The sequence below is a fragment of the Pleurodeles waltl genome, chromosome 8 (genome assembly GCF_031143425.1).
Source record: "Pleurodeles waltl isolate 20211129_DDA chromosome 8, aPleWal1.hap1.20221129, whole genome shotgun sequence".
Taxonomy (NCBI): Eukaryota; Metazoa; Chordata; class Amphibia; order Caudata; family Salamandridae; genus Pleurodeles; species Pleurodeles waltl.
This window is the reverse complement of record NC_090447.1, coordinates 1,436,182,245-1,436,203,052: the sequence shown is the minus strand read 5'-3', so window position 1 is coordinate 1,436,203,052 and position 20,808 is coordinate 1,436,182,245. Positions and strand designations below refer to the sequence as shown.

General features: G+C 42.8%; 1 protein-coding gene across 1 annotated transcript in view; it reads right to left on the bottom strand.

The window, feature by feature from the left end:
- Positions 1-18,403, bottom strand: part of PCP4 (Purkinje cell protein 4) — a 158,861-nt gene extending 140,458 nt beyond the window's left edge. The window contains exon 1 of the mRNA XM_069203219.1: positions 18,269-18,403. Within this exon, the coding sequence (XP_069059320.1) occupies positions 18,269-18,277 (9 nt within the window). The 5' untranslated portion in view covers positions 18,278-18,403. The remainder of the gene's footprint in view (positions 1-18,268) is intronic.
- Between the last annotated feature and the right edge of the window lie 2,405 nt (positions 18,404-20,808).

The window sequence follows — 20,808 nt, the reverse complement described above, 5'->3', positions numbered from 1 at the left end:
ACTTTACAAAACTACTCTTAATAAAAAAAACAAAATGATTGGTTTTCTACTAAGCGTTGCCAGTGTTGCATTTAGTTTACTCTATCTTGGTTTAATTCTCCCTGAATGACACAAGATATGCCGTATGCCCAAAAGTGAGTGCACAAGATTATTTTCATTCAGGTTTTAAATCCCAGTTTGGATAAAGTTTAGAAGAATGTCCTTAATCTTTTCCCAAACACTCTGAGACAGTGATTAGCATATCATCCCATAAATTTGGTGAATTGCGGAATAATATCACTGATTCATAATATATTCCCTACAATCATGGCATCCTTACAATTCACAATCATAAAAAAATCAGCATTTTATTCAGATTCTCAAAAGTATGATTCCAAAAAGTGTGGGCTCATTCTCAAAAACAGTCTTTTGTGAAGTTGAAGTTGTAAATGTTTTGTGTCCTCACATTTTCCCTAATGCAAGAGATTTGTAATAAAAGCAAAATAACTCCTGATAAGCTGTTGTGATGCTCTAGAGTCTATTTGTTAGCATGATCACTGCACCGTAGAGAGGTAAAAAGAGGCTATACCATGGAACTGTTAAAATTAGCACCCAAATGAACTTTGCACCAACGTAGTGCAATTCTGTACATACATTTGCATTGATAGACCAGTACAAAAACTTCATTTGCACTCTTCGACCAATATTAATATTAAAACTAAATGTATGCATCTGTTAATCTGTGTAATTTCACATTTGTAATGGCCATTGCAATGTTGTTATGCCACCACTGTAACATTTATGGATTCTGGTGCCATGAGATCTAGAGAAATATACTATCACATTCAGTAAGGATGCTGTGGAAATGAGGGTGCTCGTGGCAGGATTTAAGGGCACTGTGTTACTGGATGTAGGGAACAGTAGGGGTCCTTGTCGGGATGAACAAATGAGTGAAAGTAAAGAGGTGGGGGAAAAGAATGCAAACCGACCAGATAGCTCAAAATATTAATTCTATCTCATAGGTTTCCTTTGACATTTAGAGTGAATTTCAAATGTTTCTGAAACTCAAAAATGGATCCCAGGAGTAAAACTAAGAACTACAACAGTCACAGGTTCCCTGGAGTAATCCCACTCCTGGAAAAAAAAATTGTGAAATGAAATTAACAACTAGTACAGAAACCTTTTCACAAAATGTATACATACACATGTGTATATTCACCAATGTGTGTATTTACACCTAGGTGTAACTCTACACTTTTTTGCTATTCACCATGTAGATTACACCTTGGTGTTTTACTTCTTTCCCCCCACTCAAATCAATGGCTGAGGCTTTCTACAATAGTACTTATGACTCTAACGTTACCCTTATTAACCTTGCACACATAAGTGGAGCCCTCTGCCACTATTGCACAGATCTCTCAATGCGTGGATTGCGTCACTTTGTAAATATGGCACTGTTTGGATACTGTATTTTCCAACCTAACGCCACATTAGCATCAGAAACATGACGCTAATATGGCGCAAGGGGCTTCTTAAATCTTGCCCCTAGTTTGTGACTAGGCGGATGGTGTATAGTCATGCAGGTGAAAATTTATCGTAGTCTTGCAACTGCACTTGAAACCTCCGTATTTTTTTTTTACACAAAAATAGAAAATATTTTCCTCATTGGGGAACCGCTTCCTTCTTCACCATACAGACTACCACCATTTATTTTTCATTCCATTCCCACAAACGCTTTAATTCTATCCTGGTCTATATTCTCTTTCACACAGAATTGCATTTTCTTGCCTTTCACATTTGCATTAATTACGACCATGTGTAACCTGCACTTACTAGCAAAGCTATTGGAAAAATTCCTCCCCCCTGTCCTATCCAGGGCAAACAGATACCCCCTGCTGTGTCACTTAGGAGGCTACCTAGTACTTATTTTTTCTTTGTTGCCTTTGCATTAGCAGCTTAGCTTTCTGTCTTTCAACCCAATGTGGTGTGAAATTGTTCTACTGTTACCAGCATTTCCAACTCCCCTGCTTCGTACTCATTTTTCAGCTCCTGTCAAAGGACGAAGAGCCCTTTATTTGGTCTCAGGTCCCTGGTGTTCCAGACAGTTTGTAAAGTCGCCTGAAGGTGCAGTTTGGCACAATTAGTCAAAGTTTCCATTTTAACTGAATTCTCTTCCAGCTATAACGAGAGCGAGAACGAATTGCATCAGGTGGGGTATATTTACTTTGCATGCTGTGTGGAGTTCTACAGGACAAGTGAAACAATGTCCTTGTATGGTACTGTGCAGGCAAACCGTGGGCACAGACTGTGCACATCTTTACTGTGAGCTCTTATCGTCTTCCCATTAGAGAGTGTGTGTGTCCTTGTGCAAGGGCACAGCTACCCTTGGTACAGTAGGTGATGTTGCACAAGAGCGTGAGGTGCCCACTGCTCCCCAATTATGGCTGGATTGCACTACCTAAGCAGGAGAAGGGAACCATTTTTCTTGCCTATATAACAGCCACTGTTTTGCCCCAGTCCGTGTCTGCATGCACGTGTGTGTGTGTTTGTGCATACGTACAGGCCCAGAAACTGCATAGTTGTGCTATATAAAAATATAGCTACTATTATATTTGGGCTAAAGTACCCCTAGCAGTACATAATAAGCATATTTCAAGTCACTAAGGAGTTCCATGACCATATAATGGAACACGGGTGAAGGTTGAGTTCCTTTATAAGGTCATAGAATTATGTGCTGACTTGTAATATCCTTAAATGTATGGCAGGGGGTCCTTTAATGCCTATAATACATAGTCACACCATAACTCTTCAAACACAAAAGGTGTAGGAGGAATGTTTGCAATAAACCTAACCACTGACAATCGCTCAGGGAAGCATTCCAACTCATTATTCTTTAGCCCAACATGCAACCTCAGTTTGCACCCGGCTATATGCAAATCAGTCTTGACCTTGCTCAAATGAGTACAGTCCAGCCCAAACTGCCAGGACAGGCCCTCCTGAACCGGAACCCAAGCAACCCTTCCCACAAATCACTTAAATTCTTGGTGTGGTGTCTTTTCATATGAAAAAGGTAGGATGTTTATAAACATGAAGAAAAAACTTAAAATATCTAGTGCAAAATTAAACACACTAAAAAACAGTTAGATACTTCTTTCAAAAAGATACAAAATTTAGTTTTAATACAATGGTGTAACAAAGGCCCCAGCAGTCCCCGTGGTGTGGGGGGGGCGAGCTCCAGGTGGCCCCTCAGCACAGTGCACTGTGCTTGGGCGGTAGGCCCCTGGCTGGGCCAAGGGGGGGAGGGAGCCCCCGCGAGATACTTTGCAAGGGCCCCCCCTCAAGTTTTGTTGCGCCACTGGTTTAATAGATATTAGATCTTTAACACTGCAGCTCACAATGTGAGAAAAATACAGAGGGATTCTATCATTTTTATAAATACCTTAAGTATGGAAAAAAATATGTTGCCAATAATATTTTTCTGCCTATCAGTGTTCATCTAAAAATAGAGCATAAGAAGAGAGTCATGTTTCAATTTCGTTTTTAAACTGCAACCTCAATTATGCTTTGCAGTGACACCAGAACTCAACTATAATAAGGCATTCGTGGACATAATTTGTGGGTAGTCGGAGGTAGCTGCTGATACGCCTATCTTGCCTCTTGGTATCTCTGGCCTTGCCCGTGTTATCCCAGGCCTCTGGGGTCATGTGGCAGTGACAGGAACAGAAAGGAAACATGGCTGTAGGAGCTTGGTATACTTTCTGTAGTTTTCACTACTTGGCCTTCCCTTATCCGTTAGGTGCGGATATCAGGTTGATTGACCATGAAAAGTGTGGCTAAGGGGTCAACCTTAGTAAGTGGCAGAAGATCTTCGGTTACTCTTGGCATTTTTGAGAAAGGACCTGCAGACCTTGACTGATTTTTTCTACTCCTTGAATAACCACATTCTGCTCTCCTGCACACTTATTTGATTGCTATGGTGCATTCTAAGAATGAAACACAATCTTATTTAGGGGTGCCGGGAGGTATAGAAAGGCTTTCTCGAATACTTCAGCTTCTCTTCTTGCTAAGTTGGGTAAATTAAAAAAAAATCTGTCTGCTTTCAAGCTTCTGTGATTGTTGAAATCAATGGATTTAATGAGTTACTCAAGAACTATAGCTCCAGAATTGTTTTGACATTCTCTAAAGAACTAGTGAGAGAAGTGTTCATTTTATATAATTCTCCTTGCCCTATACTAAGCCGGCTTCTGTACTTGATCTAGTACAGAGGCAGAAATTTTACAGAAGGTATATGAAGTCTTCCATATGCGGCTTGAGGCAGATAACATCTTTGTATACTAACCTGTTCATACATAACTCTTCATATCCTACTTCAGCAGTTTCTAAGCACGGCAAATAACTAGTATTCTTATTGCCCTATTTAATGGTTCTTGGTTTACCTAGCCTGGACAAATGAAATTCTCAGTGGACGCTAAAGAATGCAAAGTGCTTCTATTCAGATTGAACGTATCAGCAGCGCGTGCATGACTCACTGAGACATCCTGCCAGTTTTTGGTGCTATTGGATTTCTCTGTGGCCATTAAACACTCAACCATGAGTTACTACTTAATATTCTGGAAGTGTGTATAGTGGTCAGAGTAAAATGATAAACTGAATTTCATCCAGCCTGCCTGTGTACTCTCATCAATACACGAAGGAAGAGATACACCATATCCACTTGTGGTCCAATGCCATATAGAGCCCAGGTCAACGATCATGTCCCCTGTGCTATGTAGCGTGCACATGGCAAACAAGAAAATGTCACGGGAGCTGATTTGCCGAGCCCTCTGGCCAGTTTGTTGAGGTAACCATTGTCTTGCAATTTGGATACTAACTCCTTACATTCTTCAAAGTAAGCTTTGCTTTCACCACAATTGCTCAATGTCTGTGAGTATTGTCCCAAAGGAAGACTGTCTCAGGGGCTCTTTAGATAATGACTATATCAAAGCAAGGAGTTCCTGATTGTCATTGCCATGTTCATAAGGGTGATCATTACAACTCCTGGTTTCCCAAAGCAGAGTTAGAAAGGTAGCCAATACCTTTATTTATGCGAATAGTATTCAGAAAAACCCTAATGGATCCTTTCAAGTGACTGTGCCGTATTTTTAACTTTTTCCAGCAGTTTAACAGCTCACAATGCCCATGTTGACCCTCAAGTCAACATCAAACCTCATCTTCAAACCTACTTATGATAATTAATAGTTATGTGCTTTCAATGTTTTTACATGACAAACATTTGTCATGGGTCAGAAGGGTCTCAACTAAACACTGCACTACCTTTAAATGTATTACTTCTTTTAATAAATGTCATTCTTTTTGTGGGTAATAGATGAAGAGTGCTTGAGAAGGGCCATTCAGTCCCTAGCAGTAGAGGTAACAAAGGTGGCTGTTCTGCATCAGATTATGATTCCATAACATGAAAGAAGGCCTGCAAGGAGCCTCACAACCACCATGCTCAATCCCTTCAGCTTCTGGTACAGCTGCCAAACTCAAAAACTCTTGGGCACATCCACTCTCCATGTTATCCAATGCAGGGAGGAACGAAATCCACACTCGCACACAGATCACACTCGCCTAGACAACTAGACAACATAACAACGGATCCCTGTTACTTCTAGATTCTTTGAGACCAGAGCTGTGCAATTTTTTTCTTACATCCTTGAAGCTTTGTGGAAAACCCCATGAACTTTCAAAGTTTTCCACTCCCAACATTTGTGTTAAAAGTGGGATTTTTCCCCCCAATTTACATTGCAAAGCATAAACTTGCAGAGAAAAATATGCATACACTCGCCACTGGTTGGGTAAATGGACCATTATCTCATAAAGTAGCAAAATTATCTTGCAATGAGCCAAACTTTTTTGCGTTGATAAAGGTGAATTTAACAGCAAATTTCGAAAATGAAGAAAATCAGAAACTCTGCAAAAATCTGCATACCAGAAAAATGACTACATTAGCTATCAATCAATAGGTCATTTCCCAGGTCACAGGATTGCATATATCATTTCTTTTAGGCACTTTTGTTCTAATGAAGACTCCCTTCAATAATTCAGGTCGAGAAGCCGAAACATTGGGGTGTGGACGTTCTGAATTTATGTAATATTTGCATTAGATACACCTGTATCCACTAAACATGGAATTATCTTTGTGAATTTAAAAACTCTAGAAAAGAAACTCATGGTCTTTTTGACTTTTGAAACACAGTATCTTTCAGATTACTTATTGAAATATACTTTGATGTTATGCATGTTTTAATTTTGTATCCAGAGTCATATATGTATCTCCGTAACAATACCAAGTGATGTTTTTACCCTGTTATTTTCTTACTTGTTTACTAACAACATTGAATAACTGTTGGATGTATAAATAAATTGTGCAATGCTCATGAAAACAAGTCCCCTATCTACTTGATAAGCTGTTTTGAGGACCCAAAGAATGCTCTAGGCTGACAATAAAATAACAAAATAAAAAGGGAATGCCTTAAACTACCCTATAGTTGTTAATAATGGTCCAAATTAATCCCCACCACTGCGTGCCCTTTTCGTTATATACTTTAATCAGACTTGGTGAGTTAAGGTCTGTCTGTTACTTTATTTATTATGTGCATTGAGCCTTTGGGACATCTAGGATCTAAGGCAGATATCCCAGTTTACCAATACCCTGACCACACACAGCTGTATGTTCCCATGTCATCCATCTTGGATCTGGAACAGGTTAATAGCTGCCATTAGAAGTGTGAGAACTGAATACAGACTACTTGTTTTTATGGAACTCTATCAAGATGCACATCTTGCTGACTTCAAGCAAGAATTGTGTCCTTTCTGTCCAGAAATGACCTTTAGATTTGGAGATGAATTCCCACACATCGGTTTTGGCCTCTTCTTCTTCTGCCTGATTTGCATAAATTGGTTCCTTTCAGCAGTGGTTGATTTTCACTTTCCTATCCAGGTTCTGTATTTTTTTCTGTTTGGATTCCCAAGGTTCTGTCTTAGTTCATCCGTATTCTCTCCCCTGAGAGCAGCGTTGTTTGCTGTGGACAGACTGATGTCAGATGCAAGGAAGTTTGATCACATCTTATCACGGTTGAAGCAGGTGACTTATTCTTTAAACGTGTACATCAAGGTTACAAGTTTTGCCCTCTTAACTAGCTTTGCAGCTAGTTTTCTCAGGTAAACGAATATGACTGAAAAGCAAAAACAGGTTTCCTCTTCAGCCTCCATATGTCAGTAAAATGAAGACTGTGAACCATCGGTTTTGGGTGAGTTGGTAATCTGTATACATTTTTAATACATTTAAGATTGCACTGATTTCATCATTCTGGTGCTTCTGATGGCGTATAGTGCTCCAAAGTACTTTTGCACTTGGTTCGTGTAATAAATAAATATAAGTAAAATAAATCTTAAATCCTTTATTAGCTCAGAAATGATCAAAGTTGTATAATTTCTTCTGACACTTCTGTCTTCGGGCTCACTTTCTGTTTTAGTCTCTTTTCAAATAAAGGACACTTTCCATCTGGTAAAAGAAATACTGTCGCATTTATTCTGAATAGGAGCCTCTGGGGCTCTCTTGTGGTGTTAATTCCTCAAACTTTGTAAAGCACTCTGCAAAACGACCGCACATTCATTAGCTAAAGGCTTTTCTTTTTCGATAGGATTGTGTATTCCGAAGATTAAACCGTCTATTGGGACATAAAAATATCAAACACCGGTTCCCATAAGCCTTTGTTCTCCGTAATCAGGAATATGTGAATTTAAAAAGACATATCAAGGCCCAGGAAGCATCTAAATGTTAACATGTGGAAAGGCACTAGGGACAGTGCCACGGAACACATTCAACCTGTTTCATGTGCTTCATTTGTAGAGGAGAATGAGTCTGCTCTCCTCAGTCAGAGATACGACTAGGCCCATGCAAAATTTCCATTGCGTAATTTTGGTAGATTATTTGTTACGCTATTACGCCACCTTGCATATTCATGTGTAATTCATGGAAAAAAATAGCAAAATGGCGAGGGAACAATATCAACGACCAGATGCAAGCAGCTGAAGTCTGTGGTGCTTGTGTGTTTTTCCACTATTTTTTAAGCGTGGAACTCGGTGGCTATAAAATAGTACCAAATTACAGTTTGGTATTTCATGCAATTCCTGTTAATTTTTCCAAAATGTTGTTGAATTACCGAAAAGCAAATTGCGTAAATTTCACACAACCCTAGTTACGACTCCTTCCTCGTTTGCTCACCAGAAAGCATGTGCAAGTCATGGTTTTCTGTATGTTATTCAAATACCAAAAACCTGTCTACAAAGCAAAGGGGCGCTGTACTGGGGAGAGGTACCCAACATAGATGTGGTGGAAGGGCACAGTAGCGTAAGTGAGAGAGAGTTGAATAGTCAGCGACCAGGGTTCCAAGTGGATGTGAGACAAGGATGCAGGGGTTAACACAGAGGAACTATAGAAGAACAGGGAGCACTTAAGGTGCAGTTTGGGAGGGCAGAAGTGAGGTACTCCTTGGAATGAGTAGCAGTGTGGAAACTGTGGCTCGAACTGTGAGGTCTTGAGGGGCCCAGGGGGCACCTGAAGCGGTCCCTCTCTTGTCCCTGCACACTGGGGACATGAGCTCTGAAAAGGGGCCAGCGCCGAGCCAGCATTTGTTTATTTGGTAAATGGTAGGGGTTGCAGAACAGAAGAAGTCCTGCAAAAGACAGCATCCAAAACATGGGCCGAAACACATAAACTTAACTTAGACCAATAGTCTAAATTGAGACCAAAAGTCTAAGTTTAGACCAAAAGTCTAACTTTCCTCGTAGAAAAGTTTAACTTTTGGTCTGAGTTTAGACTTTTGGTCTAAGTTTAGACCAAAAGTCTAAACTTGGACCTAAAGTCTAACTTTACCCGTAGCAAACCTAGATTTTTGGTTTAAGTTTAGACCAAAAGTCTAAAGTTAGAACAAAAGTCTAACTTTACTCATAGTAAAATTAGACTTCTGGTCTAAGTTTGCCTTTGTGGATCAGGCCCCATGTTTTACCTTTAGCCATGCTATTTAGGAGGAGCATGAACATGAACAGTTAAGCGCCTCTGAATCCGGCATTAGAGTGGCTGCAAACCAGCCAAGGAATGGCAAAAGGCCTTTCATGAAGTCTGGCCCATCTGAGATTAACCAGATTGAGTTAATGGCAGTTCTTTAAGTGGGCAGGTTCTCAGAGGTACTGAGTACCTGCACTACTTTAATTTAAAAGAGAGAGTGTCTTTTATTTCTCAACAAAAGTGCAATACTTATAATGGGAGAGTACCAGAACTTCTCAGTTGCACCCAGGTATTACAGGATAGTAAGCACCTGCACTTCAGTTTTTTCCCAGTAAAACCAGTGGTTAATGGTGGTCCACTATTGAGAGGTTGGATATTGTAGTGCAATGGGTGTAACAAGATGCTGCTTGAAAAGACACGTTCTCACCCCCTTCCAGACCTTAGAGGTGGTATGGGGCAAGTCAGAAGTGAGCTTGGATGAGTTTTGGGGCTATGATATTTTAATGTCCCTAAAAACGTGTAAACTATTTTGGTAGAGTTCTAGCTCTTTTCATCAAGAGAGGAATCTGTGATGTCTGACTTAATATCCACACGGGCAGACATCCAAGAGGCTGCAGCCCTACCGCTTTATTGAGCGCTTCAAATATTTAGCACGATTTTATTGGACTGTAATAAATCGAGGAATGTGTTGGTTAAATGCCCTGGCACCAGGAGCCAAATATAATAAGATTTGATAGATGTTCCGAATTAATTAAAAGTGGATGTCTGCCAAGCAGTCTCTTAAAGAGCATTATTTTTAGAATGTGTAGCAACCAAGGGAGCAAGAATGCGCTCTTACCTGTGAGCTGCGTTTGGTAATAAGGCATTTAAACAAAATGCAAGGAAACCACCTACTACACAGAGGAGGCGCCACGAGTCCCAGGACATTGCTTCTGGAGCTGGGCTACACTTTTGTTTACTTTCACATTGTTTAAAAAACATAAGACAGGCCCCCAGCAGGGGCGTAGCTCTAGGAGATGTTTGGGGTGTTACACCCCTCTAAAAAATGAATACAGTAGTTAAATAGTTGGGTACAACTGCTTTTAGTTGGGTATTGTGATGTGTTTTGATGGTCTTAAAAAAGGTTGATTAGTTTGAAAAATATTGATATAAAGATTTAAGTACCCCTAACAATCCGCACTCCTCTTTCCTCCCCCTACCCCTAAAACCCCTCTCATGACCTGCTTCTCATATAATGTGTTTTAACTAGGTGCATTAACAAGATGCTCCTGCGTGATTGTTGGGAAATCCGCAGCCTGGACCCCCCCTGAATCATCCTGATCAAGCCTCGCCCCTTGTCCCCAGTTTAGGTGACCCCCCAATCATACTGACCAAGCCTTGCCCCTGGTCCTCAGACGAGGTGATCCCCCCTCCCCCAAAATCAAATTCACCAAGCTATGCCCCTGGTCCCCAGTCGAGGTGATCCCCCCCAAAAAAAATCATATTGACCAAGCTACGCCCCTGGTGCCCAGTCTAGGTGCTCCCCCCCAATCACACTGACCAAGCTACACCCCTGATCCCAGGGCGGGGTGATGACCTCGTCTCCCCCCAATCATACTGACCAAGCTACGCCCCCGGTCCCCAGTCGAGGTGATGCTCCCCCCTCCAATCACACTGACCAAGCTACGCCCCCGTTCCCAGGGCGGGGTGATGACCTCGTCTCCCCCCAATCATACTGACCAAGCTACGCCCCCGGTCCCCAGTCGAGGTGATGCTCCCCCCTCCAATCACACTGACCAAGCTACGCCCCCGTTCCCAGGGCGGGGTGATGACCTCGTCTCCCCCCAATCATACTGACCAAGCTACGCCCCCGGTCCCCAGTCGAGGTGATGCTCCCCCCTCCAATCACACTGACCAAGCTACGCCCCCGTTCCCAGGGCGGGGTGATGACCTCGTCTCCCCTCAATCATACTGACCAACCTATGCCCCCAGTCCCCAGTCGAGGTGATGCTCCCCCCTCCAATCATACTGACCAAGCTACGCCCCCGGTCCGCAGTGGAGGTGATGCTCCCCCCTCCAATCATACTGACCAAGCTATGCCCCCGGTCCGCAGTCGAGGTGATGCTCCCCCCTCCAATCATACTGACCAAGCTACGCCCCCGGTCCCCAGTCGAGGTGATCTGGCTGTAATTTTTCTATAACATGTTTCGCGATCCTTCACTTAGATGTTTCTTATTGAATCGCTAAATATTTGTACCTGCACATAGAAAATGCGGAAAAATCTGAGTAATGAACGAGAATGTTGGAATCGCTATTTTTACCTATGAAAACATCAGGAGGCTGCATGGCCACAGGGAACTGCATCGTGCTTCACTGGGAATTGCGAAGTATAAAAACTGTTTTCAAGCGAGAAAATATATCACAGACATCATCCGCACTTCCTGTGGGAAATATAAGGGTCAATTTAAAGCTATGATTCCATTGGCGGAGACCAGTACATTTCGGCATTTGATGTCTGATGCTGAATGAGGACAATCAATCACAGGGAACGGTGGCCTGCAAATCAACTCTCATCAGGACCAATAAGGAGAGAGTCGAGGAGCTCTACTAGGCTTGATGTCTGAACTCAAATGTAGTCACTGCTAAGACGAATAGAGCCTTTTCAGGTTCCCCAGGGCCTCAAACTCTGAAATTATGCTGGGACGCCCCTGAGAGGCTCTGCCTCTTACAATGTGAACACTGCAGGATAAGATTGCTTCATTTATGTATTTAATTACTGTGAGTTTAATACAGTGTCGTGTGTTGGTTCTCACTTACTTCAGGGCGCTAGAACAGGCAACATATAGGTATATGAAGAGACGTAAAACAAGGGAGAGCGGAGTTCAGTCAGATGAACAATACTCATATCAAATTTTCTTCCATTACAGCGCTTGTGCATAAGAGAGCTTCGGCACAAAGCGAGTCTGAATAGTTCAGTCTTTAGGAGTTTCCTGTACTGACTATAAATATTAACACAGGTTTCATGTAGTGCTTCGTACTGCAGTTCTGCCATTTCTAAGCACTCTAAATAGCAAATGTTATTAACCAATATTCAACGTACCCACATTAGAAGATTGGAAGATCAAGGCTCTTATTTAGACTAATCAGGCAGTCTGCCTGCAATCAGGGTGGTAGAGATAATTTCCTCCAATACCCTGACTGGCCTACCGCCTGCCATACTTTAAGACATCCACGGCTTTAGAGAGGTCACTGACCCTTCAGAGGAGCCGTCATCACAGCGACTCATTTGAAGGCACTGAAAGTTTGGTGAGTGTCCACCACGCGTCTAGCAGCTGCTCATTAAACTTTTTTGTTTTCTAAAATCAAACTCTCAAAGTGTTCAATTCACATTATGCTTGTAACACAAATCCCTGGAATTATGCCATTACATCACTTACAGTAAAAATGTACGACCAACTCATGGGAACAACAGAACTCAAGCGGCTGTTGTTCATGGTGCTTCTGTATCCTTGCACCAAAAACTGATACAAGGGCGCATTTTACACTAAAATATAGTGCATAATGATGGATTCGCATTTTGTGTAATTACACGTAATGTAGAACGATTTTCCCAAAATTTAGCATCGTTATACAAATTACTTGAATTTCACACTCCCCTAGTTTCCTCCCAAGAAGTGGGAGGCATTTTTCCCTGGTGGCCTTAAACTGAAAAGCATGCATCACATGTCCACTTTAAATAGCTAGGATGGTCTGATGAACTTACATGGCTCCTAATCAGTCAGGCAGTTACTACGGGATTTCCAACAGCAGAGCCAGAAGAGGAAGGACCATCAGAAACATAAGATCCACCTGACTCAAAATAGAGCGGACTGACCATCAGTTTAGCAGCCAGGGAACTTCACCATTTTTGGCTGAGTGCCCTGGTTGTCAAACTCTAACTCAAGCCCTGTGTCCGCTTGATGAAGATTTGAATCTATGAACTCTAGAAGACTGCCAGAAATGTTGATTGTGCTGAGCCATACTCCTGGTTTGTAGTCAGTGCTTAATTTGAGCCAGTGGTTTCCGGTGCCCGGCACCAGCACTTAATTGTCACCATAGCACTTATTAAAGTCTGCCACATGGTGGCACTGTGAATATAATTTAGCAATGAGCACAACAGTTGTTTATTAATTCATTGTACATTAGAAATGACTTATACCTGACGCCCAAGTCGTTCTTATGGTTTTGGAGGCCTGGAATAGTCGGAATTGTCACATTTATAGGAGTAGGATGGTTAATAGTTGTGTTGGTAGTGTCACCAGCAGTACTGGCAGGGGCAATGTGCGGTGTAGGCTGCAGTGGTCTCCTGACAAGGACCCTGGCACCTTTTTTTTACAAACTAAGCACTGCATGTAGTTAGCTTACCTTGAATGTGGTGTTAGCTTTTACAGGGTGACAATGATGACTTTTCAGCAAGAGTTAAACATGGTCGCATTTTGTGGAGATTTAGAAATAGGAGACTATTTAGAGTTTGGTAGACACCAGGCAGGTAGGAAACTCTAAATATGGCTGCTAGCTTTCTGCCAGGGTGATGGAGATTATTACTCCCTCATGGCAGATGGGTGTCTGCCCCACATAACTAAGTAACTCCTATAGTCTGATTTTGCAGCCTTCCTAGACTAGTGATGCACTTCTTGGGTTGGCCCATGTTGATGATGCAGAAGGCCACGTGTGCCATGAAAAGGGCTTTTGTCGGCTCCACCCAGTGATCAGTTTGGCACAGTTGAAGGATTTGACTAAAAGCTGAATATTTTGACTGATGTTGTTTTGCTACTATGTTGATTTGGTGGCGGGGGCACAAGTAGAACAATCAAAAAGCATTCCCAGGTCCCTAGTACTTTGGGAGGTGATTGGGATTTCCAATACATTTTAAGCAATCAAAGGGTGGGGGCTTGACTTAGATTGACCCATTACAGAGATTTCAGTTGTGTCTTCATTCATACAAGGGACACCCTTTTTCATCCAGTGAAATATTAAGCCAAAGCTTGAGGTGATGTTTGTGGGAATGTCTGAATGTATGCCTGTACAGAAGTGAGAGTGTTTGTCATCCACACAAACTTGGAAGTTGATTTTGTGTTGGTCCAGTAACTGGTACAAGAGACAAATGTAAATATTGAAGAGCATCCAAGAGAGATGTGCACTCTAATGCTGAACCCATAATATCGGTGAGACCGACTATCGAGGAAAAGAATATTGAGAATAATACTGAAAGGTAAGTGAGACCAGATTGTCTACACCTAAGTTCACATATATGTACCTTTGCATTATATATATCTCTTCAAGGTGTGTACAGATGTATAGTTAGGAATAGTGAATCTATACTTCCCTAAATGCATTTACCTTTCAGTATTTTGGCCCTTGATATTCTTGTACCACAATACTGTTGATGTGGATGTTCAGTAGCTCAAACTTCAAGAGAGATGAGTCTGGGGATGCAACTGGACACTGGGCACGTGGATGACTGGTTGTGGTAAGACCAAAAATATGTAAGATAAGCAGTTCCTGATATAACTTCACATCGGCTTTCCAGCAATCAAATGGGGTACACCACCAACTGACACTGTGAATGTCTCCTTCTCCAGTGATTGCTCAGAGTGCATTCATGTGCCAACTGGCCTGTTTCACATGGTTGATAGAGGATCCAGGTGTTAAAATATGGGGCAGTTTAACAGCAGTGCCACTGGAATTATGTGACAGGGGATGTGGCAGAGTTGACTAAATTATGTGGCAAGAAAAGGCAAATTATGCAGAGTCATCCAGCACATTTTGTCATAGTGTCAATGCCTTATTTTGACACAGGTTAGCACTGTCTGGACAAAGGCTGCATGTCATTAGCACCAGTTCACAACAAATACAGCAATAAGCAACAGAAAGTGGACCAGGCAGCATTTGCAAAGGGCCTTCCAGAGCACAACAAGTGTTGCAGTATTTTTATTAACTTTTGATCCGTTTGAGCGAGAAGCCATTTTTTTTTTGAGGGGGTGGGGTAAAATCTGTAGATTATGCAGCAGATGATGGGGGTGAATGCTGCAAAGCCATAATTATGCGGAAAATGTTGTGGCTGTAAAATCTCATAACCGTAGCAGCCCTGTTTAATGGTCAGATTATCAGCCTCTCTCTGTCTCGGGGGCCGGGGGGAGGGGGTGCTGCACTAGGTGGGGCGCTAGCTTGGGCACACTGAGTCTGGTAGAGCTGAAATTCTCGCTGTCTCTCTGTTTCCCACAAACACCCTGACACAGCCCTCCGTCCTCTCTCTCTTACGCACCAAACTCTCTACCTCTCTCAAACACTCACGCACACACCTTCTCTCTCTCTTTGCTTCGCCGACACTCAGACTTTTTCACTCTCCCTTCGCTCCTCTCTATCGGTCTGACACACACGTTTTCTCTCTGTGTCTCCTTAACTCAGCCTCCATGACACTCCCTCTTTCACTCATCTGTCTCTGAACAAGACACCGTTTTTCTGGCTCCTCCTCCTCGATAAATATATCTATCTATCTATCTATATATCTACCTGTCTGTCTATCTATCTATCCATCTATCTGTATATCTATCTATCTATCTATCTATCTATCTATCTATCTATCTATCTATCTATCTGTCTATCTATGCAAGCCTCTACATCAATGCAACTGCCTCTATGTATGCAAATCTATCTATCTACCTGTCTGTCTGTCTATCTATCCATTTATGTCTGTCTAGCTATGCAACCCTCTACATCAATGCAACTGTCTCTATGTATGCAAATCTATCTGTCTGTCTGTCTGTCTATCTATCTATCTATCTATCTATCTATCTATCTATCTATCTGTCTGTCTGTCTGTCTGTCTGTCTGTCTGTCGATCTATCTATCTATCTCTCTCTCTCTCTCTCTATATATATATATATATATATATATATATAGCTATCCATCTATCTATCTGTCTATCTATCTATCTACCTGTCTGTCTGTCTATCTATCCATTTATGTCTGTCTAGCTATGCAACCCTCTACATCAATGCAACTGTCTCTATGTATGCAAATCTATCTGTCTGTCTGTCTGTCTGTCTGTCTATCTATCTATCTATCTATCTATCTATCTATCTATCTGTCTGTCTGTCGATCTATCTATCTATCTCTCTCTCTCTCTCTCTCTCTCTCTCTCTCTCTCTCTCTCTCTCTCTCTCTCTATATATATATATATATATATATATAGCTATCCATCTATCTATCTGTCTATCTATCTATCTACCTGTCTGTCTATCTCCCTATCTATCTATCATCTTAGTTATCACTCTCCTCTCATATTCTCCTCTCGCTCTCTCAAACGCACACATTTCTCTCAGCCTCCGTGACACTCTCTTGTTCTCCCTTTCACACACACATTTTTCTGCCTCTCTCCACCACTCTCTCTGTTGCTCCCCTTTTTCCTCTCTGTCTTTCATCCTCAGCCTACCAGACCCCCTGGCTCTCTCTCTTTTTTTCTCTGTCTCTTCATACACCCCCAGAAAAGTGCTTGGAAGCACGCGTGTAACTGCAGACTGGAATACGAAAAATATCTGATTGGGGTCAGATCACATGAACTCTGCACAATTGCAGTGCATTTTGGCTCAGCTTTTTCGCCGACCGTCTAAGTGTAAATATGACATTTGCACCGATGCATCGCTGCAAGAAACAGGGCGCTGCAGTAATCGGTGCAGATGTTTTTACACTGGTTAGTCTGCGCACTTTTTGGTGCAAACCTCACACTGCACGAGTGCAATGATACAGTGTTGCTCATCAAAAGATGGATGGGTTTCCTTTATGAGGAGAAGCAAGGCTCCAATATTCGTTTCGATCTTCTCTTTAGTCAACAAAGCAAACACAACTCTGAAGATGCCTAAGAAAAACGGGATATCTTAATATAAATGGCCATTGGATAGGGTAACCCCTTTCTTGGCTGGGCTGTAATTTTGCCTGAATCATCGTAAAATAAAGAACCAGTGAAAAAGTCAAGAGAGGAATACTGTGAAACTGATGCATAAAACCATGTGCAGTACAAAGCATCCTTCATGACTGAAGAGGGTGTCCCAACTTCAATTCGAAATGCTCTCCTCTCCCTGGCGCAGCCTCTCCAACACAAACTTTCACGGTTTATTTTCTAAATGTGGTATTTGATGTATCGTTTTACGATAAATACGGAGCTCAGGCCAAGATGAAACAAACCTCTAGATGTCTCCACGGGATTGGCGCGATCTGTGACCATCGACGGGAACACTGCTTGGGTCTGTGGACCTAAGCTACAGAAGCAAACGCAGGGCTTGATTGTAGGTGTGGCACGGAGAAGACGCGGTCTTGAGACAGGCTCTAGCATCACAAGATCTAGATTCGAGTCTCATTTTCCTATTTGACTACACGTGTGAACCTCGGCAAACCTCTCTGCCAAACACGGGAAGCACCATGAGGCAATGCACCTTGTTCTGCACAAGAACACTCGCTCGTTTACGAAGTTTAAGGTGGGTATGAGATGACAGGTACCCCAGAGTGCACACATGGTGTACATAAACTCTTAGTTTACACTGAGACAGGAATTGTCAGGCAATCGTTCGAGCGAAGGAAACACATTAAAATATCGTAAAGCTGGAGAATGTAAAACTATATAGCGCTGATATCAAGTCCATGTTTCTTTGTAGCGCCGAAAGAAACAGGTAGTTCTACAATCCATCTCTAGCCTCCTCATTTCATTATTAGTGTTCGTGTGTAATGTTATCCCGACCTCTGCCGTAATCTTACTCGCAATCTGAACATCATAAACAGAACGCCGCAGCAGGCGCTTAAACGCACTGAACTGGCATGACAACTTCTAAGTAAATTTTCTTTTTCATTTGACTGCACCGATTACCTAAAAGTGGCTGTGCCTTCTTATTAAAACCGATTAGGGTGCGTTTTGCTCTGAAGAGAACATTCGAGTGAAAAGAAAAACAATACAGTTTTTTTTTTGTCACTATCCCTTGACCCACAGCCACCAACAATACGAATTCCAGACTGGTGTGTTGTCTGATGACGTCTGCTTGAGTTTACACAATTGTCACAACATTGACTCATCCGCAATGCACCTGTCTCCTCCAGAGCATCAAAGTTTGGAAGTACTACTGCCAAGTGCCGGCGATGTAGCTCCCTGCACTCGGAGTGCCCATTCAAAGCACTGCAGCAGCTGAGGTGCTACCTGCCCCCCTCAAGGCGCACGGCCGGATCACTCACCTCACTCATTTTTGCCTTTGGATGACAGCTCCCTGATCTCCACGTCGTCGGAACAGGAAGGAATGCTCGGAGTCACCCCTCTGTCCCCAGATGTTCTTTAAAAGGGCCGTCCTGTGGCATCGTGTCTTGTGTACAACCAATAGGAATCACCCTGTGCCCAGCCCTCTTATGAGAGCGCGTGGGGGACACCTGGCGGCCGACGTGGGGACTGCAGGCTGCGCTGCTTGGACGCCTGCAAAGGGGAATTCAGGGCAGAGGACCCGAGAGCTTGGAAGATCCCTGGCTTGAAGGCAAGATGTACGCAGCATACTTATGCACCTTGAGGGGAATCCCAAAGATGCTATGGAGATTTACTTGCTTTTCCTGCACCGCTTGCTGCCACCGCCTCGCGGCTGCATCAGTGGTGCTGCAAACCCCCCATGTTGCTATTACCATGCTCAAAGGCAGACTTGCTATTAAAGATGAAAAGTACTCCCATACTTCGCCTGTGTCGCGCGTCGGATAAGTTATTTAAGGAGTGAGGACATTACACTGCAGCAGGCACATTAACCCGATCGGCTATTCCAGCAACTTTAAGGCGCCTTCCACGGACTGAGAGGTGGCGTTTCACTTAGGACCCGACTGTCGCAGCGGATTCTTTTATCACAGACGCTCCTTCGCGCCCCCATAAGCCGCAGCTCTTGCCGTGTCCTCAAATGGCACATGCACAGGAAGAACACAGAGGGGACGCGCATAACTTCTCTGGTCCGCGGAGTGCCTGTGCACGGGCCGCCGGAAATATATATCAACATGCCCCAGCATGGGCCGTCCCAGTACTTCGGGATTCCCTATCGTTGGCTGTAGCGTCTCCTGGTTACATTGGTCTCTAGCAGGGGGCGCCTTTTTTTGTGTGTGTGTGGGGGGGGGGGGGCTAAGATTTATTTATTGTCAAAAATACTCCTTGGGGACAGCAATTTAAACCTGTTAAAAGATGCATTCTAATGCACAATGGGGCAATAGACATGGCAAAATGTAGAATGTTATTTTCTATTTTCCAGGACAATCAATGGGACCTTTTGAATGAGTCTCAGCAAAATCAGGTGTTTGTTTAGTAATTGCTCTTGCATACTTTGTTTACAAGTACACACTACTTTTGCAATATTTTCAAGATAGGATGTCGGACTACGAGACAACTCTCTTGCTGTTTTGGGCACGATGCCTAATGTCTAGGCACTATATGCACCCTGGATGCAGCAGCTGCAATCCTTGGTAATTCACAGCAATCCTGGTTCCAGATCCTCAAATATTCTTCGTTTTAAAAATCCCATGATCTATAATGCAACACACATTTGAAAAGATGTTGACGGTACAGCAACATGAAACAACAACCGAATCAGAAAGTGTAAGTATCCGTGGTACAGCCACAGCAAAGGCCAGATACCCAAACTTGCTTGATAGCAAGTGAAAATATCCGCCATCCTTCTGCAAACCTTTCCTTCTGCCTATGAACCCAACATTTCTAAGCCTGATGGACTCTGTCTTCCCTGCAGCCCCACTCTCTCTCGCTCTCTAGCTGCCCCCCTTTACCTGCGGGCACAGTGGAATGTCCGAGGTAGAATCATGGTGGGTCTCATCTAATTTCACAATTCCCACCCTACTTTCTCTTCAGTCCTTACCCTTACCCAACTAGTGTTTATTCTATTCCTGTGGTTGACCGTGTCGGGCACCATCACTACGTTTCGGTGATGAGGACTTAATTTTCATCACTAGACTTTGACTTAGAGCAAGACACAACAAGGCAGAAAATGGAGAGCGAGCAAAAGATAGCAAAACAGTCACAAAAGGAGAACGCAGGAATAAACAAGAACCTTCAAGAATGAGTTAAATAGACAGGATTTGTAAGGTGGCAGAAGGAGGAAATACAAAGCAGAATCGTAAAATCAAAAGGCAACAATGGAAGGGACCCCATACAGGACTAACTGCAATGCCTCAGAGAGAGTAGACCCACTTCCAAGCACTACCTAATTGAAATAAAGGAGTCCAGGTTCTGAGGCTATACATTAAAGGTTGCAAATGAACCTTGTACATTGGATCCTTTTTCCAAAAAGGGTGGGGGGGTGGGGGGGGGTGGAGAAAGGCTGATGTCTCATTTATTCCCCCAGAATATTGATGCAATGAAAGTAAAACAAGCACTTTGGCTCATTTTACTTTCACTTTACTGTAATGACTTCAGAGCACCATGCACACTGACCCTCACTACGGTAATGTTTGGAAAAAATTCTCTGGTTGCTGGGGAAGCTCTTCTCAAGCAGTCTGAGCCTAAAAATAAATAAAGGACTTCCTCTGGTGCAGAGCACCAAAGAGGCCTTTATTTACCTCCCCAGTGTCGGACAATGGCCGAAACCGGCACTGGGGAGGTAGTGAGGGTGTTGGCCATTTTCCCAACACCCTCACAGAAGGGGTTAATGATCCCCGACTAATAATCAAAGTAAGCAAAGGCAGAAAAGTCATGTTACAAATGAATACATTCAATTTTGTTTAAAGTCCTATTCAGTATCATG